At 38.1% G+C, this 15,639-nt stretch overlaps 1 protein-coding gene and 1 pseudogene across 1 annotated transcript in view; both read right to left on the bottom strand.

Annotated features, from left to right (window-relative positions):
* The window catches only part of Mmrn1 (multimerin 1), a 47,002-nt gene that overhangs the window by 7,144 nt on the left and 24,219 nt on the right, over window positions 1-15,639 (bottom strand). The window contains exons 5-6 of the mRNA XM_005076056.4: window positions 14,272-14,445; window positions 9,667-11,622 (exon numbers count right to left, since the gene is read on the bottom strand). Of these exons, the coding sequence (XP_005076113.1) occupies window positions 9,667-11,622; window positions 14,272-14,445 (2,130 nt within the window). The remainder of the gene's footprint in view (window positions 1-9,666; window positions 11,623-14,271; window positions 14,446-15,639) is intronic.
* Window positions 4,076-4,376, bottom strand: LOC101830344 (annotated as a pseudogene).

The raw sequence follows: 15,639 nt of genomic DNA, 5'->3' as shown, positions 1-15,639 counted from the left end.
TCAATAGGAATTTCATGACTGAACTAGCACACTGTGTTCTTTTGCTTTATTCTTACATATTACATATGCGATAGACTATGTAATTCATTAAAACATGGTTATGCACACATTACTATTATTGGTTTACTTTATGACCTTATTATTTAGTTTTGCTTTAGCATCAACATCTCCCTTTTTGTTTTCATTTCTACTAGCAGTTCTCAACCTTTGGGTCATGACCCATTTGGGAGTCCAATGACCCTTTCAGAGGGGGTTACATATCAGATAGCTTCCATATCATATATTACAATTAATAACAGTAGCAAAATTACCGTTATGAAGTAGCAACAAAAATAATTTTATGGTTGGGTGTAGGAGGAAACAGTGTTCCGCCATTAACCAGGTGACTTATTAGAGGCACATACAGATGAGGTAATAAAAGGGCGGTTTACCGCACCACTAACCACACCCACTTTAGGCATGACTAAAAACGTATACGGATGCAGGCGGTGAACCACGTCACTAGCCAGGCCCACTTTTGGGCATGGCTAGGGGCGTTATGGAGGAAGGTATAAAAGACTGAACAGCGGAAGTCTAACTCTGTTTTTCCGGCTTTCCAGCTTCCAGTTAGGCGGTGGAAAACTACTGGGCTCATCTGGGTTACTTGTTTGTCTCTTGTGAGTAATTTTACAATAAACACTTATTTTTACTTTCAGTAAGTGTGCCGTTTATCGTTGCAGCATCAGTTGGGGGTCACCACAACGTGAGGAAATGTATTAAAGGATCACAGCATTGGGAAGGTTGAGAACCACTGATTGAAACAGTAATATTGCAAAGGGCTACTAACAGTGATCCCTGCTCATGGTGCAATAGATTTTTAAAAGGATTAGTGGGGGATCTGCCCTGCTGCCTCTGACTGGTTTCCCAGCACATAGGTGAAAGCAGCCTGCCACTCGCTGTGTAAGTTTTGCCTGTAGGAGACTGCTCCCACCCTTTTATTTTTTTTAGTTTTCATTCTGATTCCAGTGATCAATAAAACCCTTCCACTCTCATATGTACAGGCATATTTCAGTGCCATTCTGCTTCCACATTCATTATATAAGACTTAACCTTCCATTACTCAAGAAATATTTCATATTCCCTTCCTGACAAGTCTGGGAAGTGTCAAGATGCGCGTTCATATTCAGTATTTGAATTTACTCAATTATTCATGTTGTGCTTGCTAACATGTAAATGTATAGGTATACACTTCTGCACTTACTGCTTTTCCTTAAAAATGTTAATTTTTATAATTGTTTTTCTTTTACATCACATCTGTTGTTCTTGATAATGTTTTCTCGCACTCCCTTTTTGTAACCTTTTGAATGTTGTTTTGAAGAATTTAGTTCTATTTGCAATCTAGGCTGACAAGAAAGCTTTTGGGATCCATTTATCTGTACTGCACCTAATGCAGGGGTCACTGGCTTGTGCATTCAAACTTCGGTCTTTATGTTTACAGAACAAGTACTTTTACCCACTGAGCCATCTCTGAGGATTGAGAAGTTGAAATTAATACTTACGATAATGCAGTGCAGAAAAAAGACTTTCTTGGTAATGTTGTCTAACCTTTAAAAAACGATTTGATCACAAATAAATAAATTATAATGCTATTTTGCCATGTTTCAATGAAAAAATGTAACTAATGAGCTGCAAGAAAATATACTTATTGTGTTTGATGTACAGAGCACTTAGTAATCAAATTTTCTTTCAAGTTTTGGGCTCAACAGAAGTGTACTGCTGTGAAAGTGACTGATTATTGCTTGAGCAAGGTAATTGGGGAGTAGATAAATGCAGCCAATTGTTCCCCTCTTTCTCTTACACGTAAGCACACACACACACACACACACACACACACACACACCATCAGACCAAATGTTACAAACTTTATTTCAGAACCACTGAACACATGGGTTTTCTGACTAGTCACAGACATCCTGGTATGAGGGAGTTGTCAAATCTGTCAGCCTTCCCGCTTCATCTGTCATTAGTCTCCACAGGAAGGGAGATGATACAGAAGGTGAGGGACTCTTTTCATTCCCAAGAAATCAGGAACAGAAACTTGTTCATTTAACTCTTGTTAAACTTATTCTCTTTAAACTCTGATGATTTATCCATAGGAACAGGGGAAACCATTCCTAGTAGATAAGCCTATAAGCAGGCCCATAACCAATTCTGATACAAAAATTGTCTTTAAGACTTCTATGCACATAAAAAGTTAATTGATCTTGAAAAAAGAAGTGGGCTAACTGAAAAATGGAAGGGGATTATGAAGAGGTGAAATGAGTAAAATACATTATAAATATGTATAAATAAGTCATGGTGGAAACTGAGTCTGTATAAATAAATAAAGACATACATGAATGAAATTGAGGAGTTGTACCATCCTTAAAAGTTGCTTTGTGCTTAGAATTTGGCCTTTGAAATGCAGGATTGTTCCTGCTGAGCAACCGGCTCTGCAGAGTATGGGTTTCTATGCCTGCTAAAAAGCACGTGTCTGCAAGATGGTGCTGGGAGCCAAGGGGCTTCTTTGGGAAGAAATATGGTGCATATAGCACCACATCTTCCTGCATTCTATTAAAGAGCACAAAGATATTAGCCCCTTTATGGAGGAAACACAAAGAAGTGTATTCACGAATTTCCTGTGTGTTCTGAAATTTTTGCTGTACCTGGTCCTACTCTTTTTTTTTTTGAATTATAATACATTTTAGCTGATGACACAACTGGTTCTAAGACTGTAGGGATTCCAGGGCATTCTTTCAGACCTTCTAAAACAAATGAGTTCTAAATTCAATCAGCCTTTGTAAGTGAAGTACCTTACAGTTAGTCATTTTATACAGAGGTCTTCTTTGTCAAATATACCTTAAGATGCACTTACAAATCTTATTTTAAAATATGGAAAATCACGGCAATAGAAAATTCTCTTGAAGGAAGGAAACTATTCTTCAAAGGCTTTGTAGAGGGTTGAGAAAGTAGCTCACCAGTAGGATACTTCCCTTTCACTAACAGGGTTCTGAGTTCAATCCCCAGCACCACAAGAGAACAAGAAGCCTGTGCAGGTACTTTTCCATTGCTTATCGATGCTCAGGGTCTTGTACAGCTAAGTCATTTTGCTTTGTAGTCTATTCTTTTTACAATTATGTCACAAGGTACATTACATACACACACACATGCATGCACTGAGTTTAAAACAATGATCTTTAAAAGACAGAAATTGATAGAAAAAAGAAAAAGAAAACAATAAGGTTAAAAGTTAAATCCACAGCCTCTAGTGGTAAATGTAAATAGATACATATCAAATATTGGGTGAAATAATAAAAATTTAACACAGCTAAAAATTGTATCATAGAATAATTACTAAATACTGTGACATAAGCAGACTATTTCCTGACCTGGAAAATAAACTTGTAAGGTGGCCAAGTAATTTTTTAGATGATTTAGTTTAAAACATAAATAGCATAACAAGAAAGATTTGAGGTCTGATTGTAAACTCAACATCCAGTAGTCATTAAAACTGTCTCTGTGAAGTCACAAATAACTAGAAACTGTTAGAGTGGTCAAAACAGTTAAGTATTCACGGCTTTTTCTTCTAACTTGCTTATATTCACGACATTGATGAGCCATCTCTCTAGTCCCTCAGGAGCTTTAGCTAGCACCCCTGGTTTTGTCATCTTATACAATCCTTGGTTGTTCAGCTGTCCAAAGAATGCCACCAGTTTATAGCCCACAGCAGGAGGTTAATAGGTGAGCACATCTGCTTAAAAGGACCCCTTCCCTTTGAAAGTGAATTCACAGAAAGTGATTTCCACATTGCACTTGGAACTGGGCCAATGCCTTTATTGTCTTGGCATTATTATTGGTGTCTTAACTGAGATGCAATAAAGAAGTTTGAATTTTTTTCACGTCCACTTTTCTACAAGTCAATTTTACGTAAATCAGGACTGTCCAACAAAAACATTGTTAGCCATTCATGATCTGAATTTTGGTGTATGAATTGAATTACAGTACACATTAAAAGTCATGAGACATTAGTTTTATAGTAGCTAAGGCAGCTGAATTACTAGTTAGTAGCCTATTTAAGATAAGCCATTAGGTTCGACCTTTCTCCCTTCTTAGTTCAAGCAAAGCTCATTTTTGTTCCAGGGATGTACTTTTTGGGATTCTCCACATATTCCATCGGGGCATCCTCTCCCTTTGTTCTTGTTGGCATTTGTGTCTGAGAATCCAGAAGCCTGACCTGTCTTCCTCCCGAACAGACCACAGAGATTTGGTCCAGTCTTATGCTTGCCTCCCTATTCCATAGTGTGGCACTGAGCACACCTCTGAACAAAAATCTTCTAGCCTTTCTCAACATCACCCATTTTTAATTCACTTCCGGGTGATCAACACAAGAATCACTGTGACCAGAAGACACACGCCCCGCTCTCTCTGTAATGGCTAGTTTTATGTCAAGTTGACACGGCTAGAGTCATCAGAGAGGATGGAGCCTCAACTGAGAAAGTGCCTCTCTGAGATCAGGCTGTAGACAAGCCTGTAGGACATTTTTAAAAATAGTAATTGAGGACCCTGTCCATTGTGGGTGGTGTCATCCCTGGGCTGGTGGTCCTGGGTTCTATAAGATAATGGGCTAAGAAAGTGATGAAGAGCAAGGCAGTAAGCAGCATCCTTCATGATTTCTGCCCCAGCTCCTGCCTGAGTTCCTGTCCTACATGAGTTCCTGTCCTGACTTACTTTGATGATGGGTAGAGATGTTGAAGCATAAGCTGAATAAACCCTTTCTTCTCCAAGTTTCTTTAGTTATGGCATTTCATCAAGCAATAGTAACTCTACTTAAGACAGAAACTGAGGATAGAAATGAGAGTGAAATCGACATTGAGAATATTTTGCTTTCACTGACAATGCTAGTTATTGTCATAAATAGAATATGTTTCATCCAAGTTGAAAAGTTTTGTCTAACACTGTAGCGTTGTTATTTTGAAGTCTGATCTTAAGCTGAATTTATTTCAATACTTGACTTTAATAGGCTGACAGCCATGAGGATATCTCCTATAGGAGAAGTTTCAATTCTTTAACTTTGATAGATAAGACTATAAAATTTGATTGATAAATACATACATACATACATACATACATACATAGGAAGGAATTTTATCAAGGACACATCAGAAAAACCAAATTCAGAGCTGTGCTATTTCCTATCAGCTCCTTAATCAAATATTAAGTCAGCTCTCTCATCTCTTATATTTTTGGTTGTGAGCCTAGCCTTTAACGGCTGAGCCATCTCTCCAGCCCTCATCTCATCTTTTCTCTTACTCCTCTCATCTCCTCTTCTCTTCTTAACTCTCTGTCATGTCTGTCTCCCCACTTTCGGTCTTGCTATAATAAACTATGGTTAACTTGCTCTCCATGGCTCATGCTGTATTACACTGGTTCCTGTCCCCGGTTCTGGTCTCCCACACTCCTTCTTTCCCCTTTTTTCTAATTTCTAATCTTAAGCAAAATAACAACATTTTTGATGCTGTGATTTGGCAGGTTTTCCTAGCATCTCCTCTTGCTTTGGCTGTCTGAGATGCTGACAACCTGTGAGCTTCAACTTGTTCGCTTTTCCAACTGAAGATCTCTGGATTCTTCCATTCACCATCGCCATATATGGTAAGCCCACCCCTTCCTTGCTTCCATGAGTAGGACTTATTGAGATTGTGGTCTCTCTCATTTTCAGACAGGTTGAAAATCCTAGTTTGGGTGACCAAATGTCTTTTCAGCTCCAGGAGCCCGACACCTTATCTGTGCTGGACGAATCATGGAAATCAGTTGCCTTTCGCAAGGATCCTCCTTTAGTCTCCGGGACACTGGAGATTACAGGTTTTGGATCTCTGCCTCTCTCATGGAAGCTGGGCCAAGCATGTGCCTGCTTTTTGGCATGCTACATTCTACCAGTGATCCATGGTTGAAATGTGGCCTCTACTTTTTCTCACTTATCTTACTTTTCCCTTTCCTGCACGTTAAAACTCTCTCCGGCCACAGAGGCTTCCCGCCACTTCCCATCATGGCTAAACCTGTCTCAGAGTGGGAGAACTGCCTTCCACCTGGGAGTGTCCTGTTTAGTCTCTCTCCTGTTCATTCGGCTTGGAATGGCGAATTCCTCTTTTACATCCAGCTGTGCTTCTACCGTATTTCTTCTCCAGTGGATGCCAGCAGCTTGCAATGAGCTGGCCTGGGTTAGCGTCTGCTCAGGACGCTCTGAGAGTTTTTCATTTTTCCCCACGAATGAGATTAGAAGTTTTCGGGTTTTGTACTGCTCAGACCTATGAGGGGTCTCTCTGGTTTTATACCCTGGCACTGGCTGTTCATTCGTGTCTTAGACCTACGGTGGTCACACATCTTTCTGCCTCACTCATGGAGTAAAAAGGCTATTTCTGCTGGCAGACAGATGGAAATGTGCTTGTGGCAGCTGCAGTCTTGGCCATGTGGCCTAACCTGAGGGCCACCATGTTTACCAAGTGACCTAGCTGTAGGCAAGCCCACTCAGTCTGGCCAGCTTCTGCCGCAAAGTTTGCAGATAGATACAATTCATTTGTGCTTTTATTTTTGTCTCTAATTTCATCTTTCACTGACCTGTTACACATGGCTTTTTTATGGAATATTGTTCCTTTCCAGGGCCCCCTGTTCTATCTGCAGCGGATAGGCCTTCTAGTCACTCACTTTGTCTCTTTAAATATGTATATGTACATGTAGCCACTATTTAAGGAATGTAAGGTAACTTTATATACAATTCAAATTCAACTATACTAAATATCAAATATTTCTAAATTGTTACATCTTTAAATGATTGTAAATATTTAAAGTTATAAAGGTCTATGTCAAATTCACGGGATATTTATAACACCCAGTCCTTGTAAGCTGTTTACAAAGGTAAGTCTATTACAAAAGGAGATTTTTCTCTAGTCACCTATGTGCTTAAGGCAAATCACTAAAGATAAATTTTGTCTGCTGAGATATACTAGACAGCCCTCAAATGCTCAGAGATCTAGAGAAGCTGGCATTTAAATGTTTTATTAAAAAACTTTTTATAACAGAGAGACAGGTCAGCTGCTGGTACCACCCCATTTCCTCCAAGAAGACTGGTGGGCACTGAAGAAAATAATTGACAATGCTGGCCACTGGCCAACCCTGCCTTTCACCTCAACTGCTGCAAAGGATTCTTCAGACCATGAACAATAGGACAGTGGAATCGACTTTTCTCCACATTGCCTGGGTCAATGGCAGACAAGTCTTCCTAAAGTCCCCAACCGACAAGTCTCACTTTATCAGTAGAAGGCAGGTGTCCTTAAAATCATTGCCCTCAACAACTATGGAGGACCTTGGTGGTGGCTGTGCGTGCAGCCAGCTGGTGAGTCTCTGTTATTTTTTTGATCATTAACTCAGGTAAAATTTTATCCTTCTCAAGAAGTCTGATAGCTTTGCCAACTAAAAGTAACATACAAGGCAAAACTCTAACTGTCACAAAACGGCTTTCAGGAACAGATATTCTAAGGTTTATCTATATAGACATTAAAAAGAATAAAATATGTTCCAGATTTCTCTTTCATTATGTTACTGTTCATAGTCTTAATATTAATAAAGTTCTAATAAGCTACTAATCTAACTCCAACAGAGTACTAAACAACTATACCACTGTACGATCTAACTACAAGGTCAAGATTAAGGTACCTTTTGTTATGCTAAAAAACATCTATACTACTATATGATCACAACTACAAAGTCAAAATTAAGGTACTTTTCATTATGATAAAGAATATCTGTCACTTTTAAAAAATGTTAATGCTTTCAGCCAAGTCACTTCTAACATAATTATGCTGCTAGTATGTCTAATACTTATGTTTTCATAAACTCAAAAGGATTCTTGTAAGTTCCAGGGAGCTGAATTGGACCCATCCAAACAGGTCAGATTCACTCAAGATATTATTCCACCTCTCCCCCAGTCCTGGGATCCCCTCTCCTCATCTTGGGAACCCTCGGAAATCCCTCCCTCATCTTACAATCTTCCCCATAAATACCAGAACCTAAGAAAAAATTTTCTAAACCTAGCCTTGTCCTCCACTATGCTAACATTTTGCCAGATCTACAGATGTGCCAGAGAGTTCCATACAGCATGGACTGTGATGGAGCAACCAGCTACCACAGGATGTGGCAACAACCCGGCTTTCTCAGGTTCCCCAAAGAGAGCCAATGCCCCCAGGTCAGCATAAAGCAGTCTTAAGACCTCAATATCCTTATTCCATAACCTTCCATGCCTAACACCCCCATCTCTTTTTACTAATAAGTTAAGGTGAGAATGAAAGGTTCAGGAGTTACTCTGGCCTGCCCTGTTACCTGGCAGCATTCACTCAGGCAGTTGTCTGGCCAGCCCAGAGTTCCATGAAAACCAATCTGCACACAGGTGCAAAGGACCCCTGCCCACTTACGCTCTCTCATCTCATCTTCTGTCTTACTCCTCTCTTCTCCTCTTCTTATCTCTCTGTCATGTCTGTCTCCCCCCTTTTAGTCTCGCTCTAATAAACTATGGTTAATGTGCAAAAAAAATTATTAAAGTCAATCACTCAACGACAGCAGTCAGCAACATCTGTTGATGGTCCTGCTATCCTCTCATTACCTGTTTCAAAACTTCAGAATGGGTTTCTCTCCTCTGCAAGTGCCTCCCATTGGGCTGTGAGCACTGTGTTTCTCACAGTGATAGACTGCAGTACATTTCTCCCAGTGACCACAGTAAATCGCCTATTGCAATGCAATCATGTCAGCAGAAGAAGTAGATGCAGAAGGGTGGGTTGTTTTGCTTTTCTTTCTTAAGGCTCTTAACTAAAGAAGAATCTTAGTGCTTCAGTGAGGATCAGAATCAATACTTGACTCTCAGGTCCTGACTCTTTCCACTGCTCCTATTTTCTGTTGGTTACGCCCTCACAACAGTTTTCAAGTCCCATTTCAACCATCTCTCCTTACTTCTTACCCTCACTGTGTGGGCCCACCATTTACGTAGTAAGGCCGTAATGTGTGTCCTAGTGTTGGTATGTACGACAATGCTTGGCATTGCATCAACTTCATACTTCTGCATCATAATTTCACTACAGCCAAACTATTGCCCTGAACATTCAAAGATATCTCACTCCTTACAAAATTTTATCTAAGTGCAGGTTTTTTTCTTCACATTCAAGATTTTCTGTAGTCAACTCAAATCCAATTCATGAATATTCCCTTAAGTCAGTCATTTGAGAGAGGTTTATTGAGTACTTATTTTATACTGCACCCACTAAGGCACAAATTAATTTTTGGTCTTATTTAAGAAACTCATTGTATAATAAATGTCTTAATTAGCCATATGGAGAGATGTTTTATAGGAAGATGTTTGATTATTTTATAGTGGTCTCATAAGAAAGAGTTGAGGATGTCTATTAAAGTTCCCCTGTCCATTGCCACTTAACTTACATTCAATCAGAGGCAACAGAGTACATCAGTCATCTTGCATTGCCCTACTTTGCCCAAGCATGAATAAATGCCTTTCATGCCTCCAGCCTGGCTGTAAGAGTAGGATCTGCACCATAGCATGCATCCTATAGCATGCAAAAGGTTCAAAGTGGTCATTCAGTTCCAACTTACCAGGATGTGTAAGGCTGTCTGTGTTTCTTTGTGTCCGGCCTATCAGGATGGTCGTCATGTTCACTGATTTCTTAAGTGCATTGGGTTTCTTCTGCAGTTTTAGCTGTTTCTGAGGCTTGATAGCATTTGCCAGACCATCAGACAATAATCGATCAATATGCCAAGTTAAATTAGATAGAGCAGCTTGAGTTTTTGTTTTAACTATTGACTCTACAAGTTCTGTTAGACTGTCTGGCAGGTGGCCTTTGGTCCACATGGGTAAAGGAGCATTCTGTCCAACTGTACTTGAGGAAGCATTACAGCATGCTACTGAAAACTCATGAACAGTTTTGTTAAGCAAAGAGAAACTCACTGAAAGATGGATGGATTTTGCTTCCAGTGCCTTAAATCTGGAATTTAATACCTTCAGTTGAAGATCATTATCTTTATCATTTGATACCATGCCACCTTTTTTAAATGAAATATAGTAAGGTATGAGTGTCTTGGTCACTTTAGATTCAATGCCTTGCAAACGAGTTTCAAACTCTTTGGCAATCTTTGTTGCTGAGAGTATATTTTCTTCTAAATAGCTCATGTTTTTCTGGCAGCTGTTCACCTTGGAAGTGGTTTCATTAAACATTTGATAAATCTTTTGGAGGTTTAGTTGACTTAGTTTCTTATCTTTGGGAGCAGCTGTAAAGGCTTTAGCAATTTCCACAACAAAATTATACTTCTGATTGTCATTGACTAAAGTCTGAATAGAATCATTCAGATGTTGGAACTCAGAAATAAATGTCAATATGGACTCTATATTTTGGTTACCCTCCTGAAGCTTGATATTGCCTGTCATAGTGCTTAAATTCTCCTTCAATACAAAATTATCCTGAACAAAATCGATGGCATTGTTGATGACAGTCATTGTCTTATTTAGGCCATCTTCTGTTTCCAAGACATGGTCACTGATGCGTCTTTCAAAGGCTTCACTCTGGCTCTGCACTTCGTTTCTGAGTAAGTTGTGCCTTTTTGTAAGCTCTTTAGTAAGAACGTTCAGGCGGTTGATAGCACCGATCACGTTTTGTAGTTCTCTACGTGTAACTGCAGTTTCCTTTGGTTCGCGAACAACCTGCTGTCGAATTGACGACCTCTGCTCCAGTAAAGGCTGCAGGATCTCCATGTCGTAGGTCAAATCATTGAGCTGCTCGCTCATTTTATCCACTTTGGTGTCCATGGGAAAGATGACCTCAGACAATGTTTGGTTTAACATATGCAGATTCTCCTCTGTGTCCTTGAGCTGAAATTTGAAGTCGTGCCTGCATTTAGATAGCATTTCTTCACATTCTCCCCTGACTGATGCTTGCTCCATCTCCAAACGAATAGTGAGGTTGCTGATCTTGCTCTCTTGGGCATGCAAATCACCAAGCATCTCCAGCAGCAGCAGACCTTGCCTACTTGCTGTATCACGTAGCACAGAGATGTACTTAGTGACATTGCTGTCCAATTCCCCAGTGGCAACATTCTCTGTCCCTGATACTTGTTGAGCTGAGAACAGCTGCGTGTGTGCTTCCTGCATTTTGGAGAGCGTTTCGTTAAGGGTTTGGTGGTACAGAACGAGCTGTGAGTGCTCCTGTCCTAAAGCTCCTTCCATTTGAGCCTGCTTTGCTTCTAGTTCCTTGACATGCTTCTCACAGGTCAAGGTCATTTCCTGCCTGACATTTGTGATGCTGTTCTTTAGATCTGTGATGTCCTTCCATGTGGGTTGATTTTCTTGCATTAAAACAAACTTTTGCTGGGCTGTTGCTGAAACCAGGGACTCGTTCACTTGTAAAACTGCCTGCCTGGTGCTTTCTAGGTCCTCTGATAGACTTGACACAGTCTTGAAGAGCTGGGCAATGGTTTCCTGCATGCCATCTTGGAAGGCCTTAAGCTGTTCTTTTACTATATTCCTTAGCAGATCATCAATGTTTTTTGATTTTAGAGCTACAAAGAACAAGATAATAAATAGTAAACACACATATTTTTTAATTGAAAGGACATATTTATAAGGAGGTTAAGATTCTAAGACCAAACACTAAGTACAAGTACTAGTGAAACTAATTGTCCCCTGCATATAATTAAGACATTTTAAGAATTCTTAAGAGATAATCACTGTCTTGACCAGTAAATGTGACATGAAAATGTATTACCATGTAGAACACACTAATACCGCAAACCAACAGTTCTATAGGCAAAAGACAAAAAGGAACTGCTATTAATTCCAATGACACAGACCACAATACAGCAATCCTAGGTATAGTTGTGATTGAAAACAAGTCATACTGGACTTTCTGTCCGAGTAGATAGCTGTTGTTAGTATATGACCACATTGCCAAGTGTCTAGTAATTCGGTGCAGCACTTACATTATAAACTCATGAATGTTAACCAATCACAAAGAAAATTTTGATAAATTGAAGGGAAATATACATCTTCATAAAACTTAACAACATCTAATAATGCCAAGTAGTGAAATTAGTGAAACTCATAATAAAACAGCAATTTAAGATATGTTTATAACATGACATTAACCTTTGGTATAAAAAGTAGAAACTCACCAAAGTGAACACTTAATAGGGTTTCTAACACTCAAAAACATTTTTGATAACATACTGAGACAGAGAGAGAGAGAGAGAGAGAGAGAGAGAGAGAGAGAGAGAGAGAGAGAGAGAGAGAGAGAGAGAGAAACTGTGGAAAGAAATGGGATGGGATGGGGAGAGGTAGAAGAAGAACTGAAGTAGGAGAGGAAGGCCTGGATTATTTCAAATGACTTAAGTAGAAAGCAAACTTTTGAAAAATCTAAAATAAGACAAAACCAAAAACCAACTAAACAAACAAAAATACTTTCTCATAAGAAACAACTGGAACAATAACAGACACTTATAAAGTCTAGCTACAAATAATTACAAATGGATGAGATGTTCATTAAAATGTACAAAAAACACAGAGCATTGATCACCATAAGAGATTTAAGTAACAAAGGAATTTTAAAAATGAAAGTTGTGCTCAATGAACCATCACCCCAGCAGCTACGGCGCTCATGTAGTCACTTCACAAAGCTGGCGAATGGGCTCCATGGTCTTTCGTTTTTACAAAGCATTTAGCTCATGTGAAGACTCGCATACATTTATTCAAAAAGAGAAATTTTAGAAGACTATGTCTTCCTTGAACATCTTGATATTAATTATTTTGGTATTAAAAAACCCTGTAAGCTATATTACTGGAAATATATATCTTAAGATTAAGATTGCTAAATACAGAAAGGCATAGAAGCATAAAAATATAAAAATCATGAGCTATCATTCACTAATACATGGCAGCAAACTATGAAGAAAAGGTAAATTAGAAATGTTAAATAGCTATAATAGAGAGAATTTATACAAAAATAGCCTTTTCTTTTTATCCACTGACAAGCCAGAAACATTGGCTAGCATTTTGTCAGTTACCCATTTATTTAACAACTATGCTATGAATGTGTATCTATCTCCTATGTGGATAGTAAAATTTGACAACTTAAAATTTAAGGCAGTTGTAAGGCACTACTCTATAGTACAAATATGTTTGTACTATAGGATAATTTATCTATTTCTGGTTAGTTGAAATTATGTTCAATTCTCACAGCTTCCAAAACTTGATGATGTACAATTAAATTTCTGTATCTGTGAGGGTTAGTTCTTTGAATTTGAAACTTCAAATTAGTCACTCACAGTGTTTTGAAGATTGATAAGGAAAAATAAAATTTAAGCCTTATTGAGGTAGCTAGCTGCAGAAATTGCTGATAGATGTTTAATTCCAACTGCCAAAAAAAAAATTGACATGATCAGAAGGTCAGAGTATGACTGACAGGCTGGAAACACTATGCATAGATCAGATCAGTATGGATCTTGCTGAAGGATATTAGGACACGATGAAAATGTATTTGGCTCCTTAGCTATCATTCTTTAAGATATCCTTGGGAAAATCACAGAGGAAATCTCCAAATCATAGCAGTATTCGAAAAGAAACCAAGTAGAACATCAGCTCAAAATCATGTTCCATGATATTGTTTTTTTTTCTCATCTTCATTTCTACAACACATTGATGAAGAAGCATTCATCTAAGTTTCTGAGTTTACAAAAACATATCACCATGCTCCACGCGAGTACCTGTGTGGGAGAGGTAGCTCTTCAAACTCTACTTGACTTCATCCCATGTAACTTAAATGTCATTCTTTTGTTGTTACTGATATCCAGTCCTTTAAAGGCTTTAGATTATGATACATTTATAACATTTCCCTCCTTTTATGTACTCCTTTTTTCAACATTAAGGTCACTTTTTTCTAACAACCGTGATGGATTTGTGCACTCATTCTAATTATGGCTAAATAAAATTTATGCTGTAAGTAGGTATGAAATGACAATCAAGTGAGTATTACAGAATATACTTTGACACACAATTTCCATTTATTTTGAAGTAACATATTTTAAATTGCCCCATTTAAAATATCCACTTCTTTACTGTATAATTTATGGCAAAGATCTAAAGTGACAGGAGAAAATGTCAGTGAGTAATGTGCTTTGTGTCTTAACCGAATGAATTTTTCCTTCTACTTTTACCTTTTAGAAGAGACTGAAGCTCCTTGCCTTTGTTGTCGCCGATTTTCCTTTCTAGGGAGAGGTATGCATTCCTCATGTCATCTGCAGCCAGAGAAACATTGTCAACCTTCTTCTGCAGAAGTGTCAGCTTTCTTGCCTGTTGGCTCATTTGCTCTGCCATTTTTTGAATCGCAACTGTTTGTAGAAGAGAGAGATTTGGGACCATTAAAATAATAGACTTAACCCCTGGTAAAATTTATGATGTATAAAAGGAAAGCACGAGTACCATAGTTGTGCTTATAGATTTGAAAACATAGACTATGTTTCAGTGGCAACATGAACGATGAAGCAACTTCAGGGGATATATTTCCAAAAGTATTATAATATCTTTAATTTGTGCATTTTAAAGTTTTCTCATGATTTGTCTTTAAAAAATCTTAGACTTATCATCACATTCTGAACAAATAAAAATATTGAGGTTGAAAAGCCAAAGTAATGAGTTCTCTGCTGCCCAGATAATGGCTCATTTCTGCTCTTAAACCATCTTCTAGCCTTAAATGTATGTGATTTTACATATGCACGGCGTTGGAGCTGTCTAAATGTTACATTGCTTACTGAAGTATTCCTCGATGAGGAGCAGATCCCACTTTAGAGGGAAACATTGTGTACAGTAACAATACTCAGTACTCTTTTACACACGCATTGTACTGATTCATAGGCTTGCCAGTATTTTACAGATACCAAGTCACACTATAAAATAGAGGACAATTTCTATGTACATTGCCCAAATTCACTTTTTAAAATTAATTCTTTGCATTATCACCCCTAAAAAACATGGTTTTACTATGACATTTCCTATATATTTATTGTTATACTTCATTCATATTTAACTTTCATTACTGTAATCCTTGTTAACATTCTCCTTTTATGTATCTTATATATGTGTGATATATATGTGTATGCATATGTATGTATTTATACATTAATCCTATATGTGAATATTATAAACTTACATTTCCCACATGAGAGAATACATGATGTTTGTCTAAATCTGGATTATTTCTCTTAACATGAAGATCTCTTAAGTTTTTAAAAAGAGATCCCCTAAAATATCATTTCTCAACTGAATTCCTTGCTTTGTTTACCAATATCTATACCAAGTATTCTGTTGAAGGGATGCTATTGACGCTACCCGATTTTATTTTGGGGCTAAAATTAAGCCTGAGATGGCAAAATACTGTATTAGGACAAAAAACACATCTCAGGCTGACTTTTGATTGGTACAAGGTCTTAGGTACACAACCATTTTCATATATTATCAGCATGCCTTTGTGGTGTCTTATCAGAGAAAGCAGCCTTCCCAGCTCATTTAACTCGGTCAAGTTTGCT

The sequence above is a fragment of the Mesocricetus auratus genome, unplaced genomic scaffold (assembly GCF_017639785.1).
Source record: "Mesocricetus auratus isolate SY011 unplaced genomic scaffold, BCM_Maur_2.0 Super-Scaffold_100676, whole genome shotgun sequence".
Lineage (NCBI taxonomy): Eukaryota > Metazoa > Chordata > Mammalia > Rodentia > Cricetidae > Mesocricetus > Mesocricetus auratus.
This window is presented reverse-complemented; position numbering and strand designations above follow the sequence as displayed.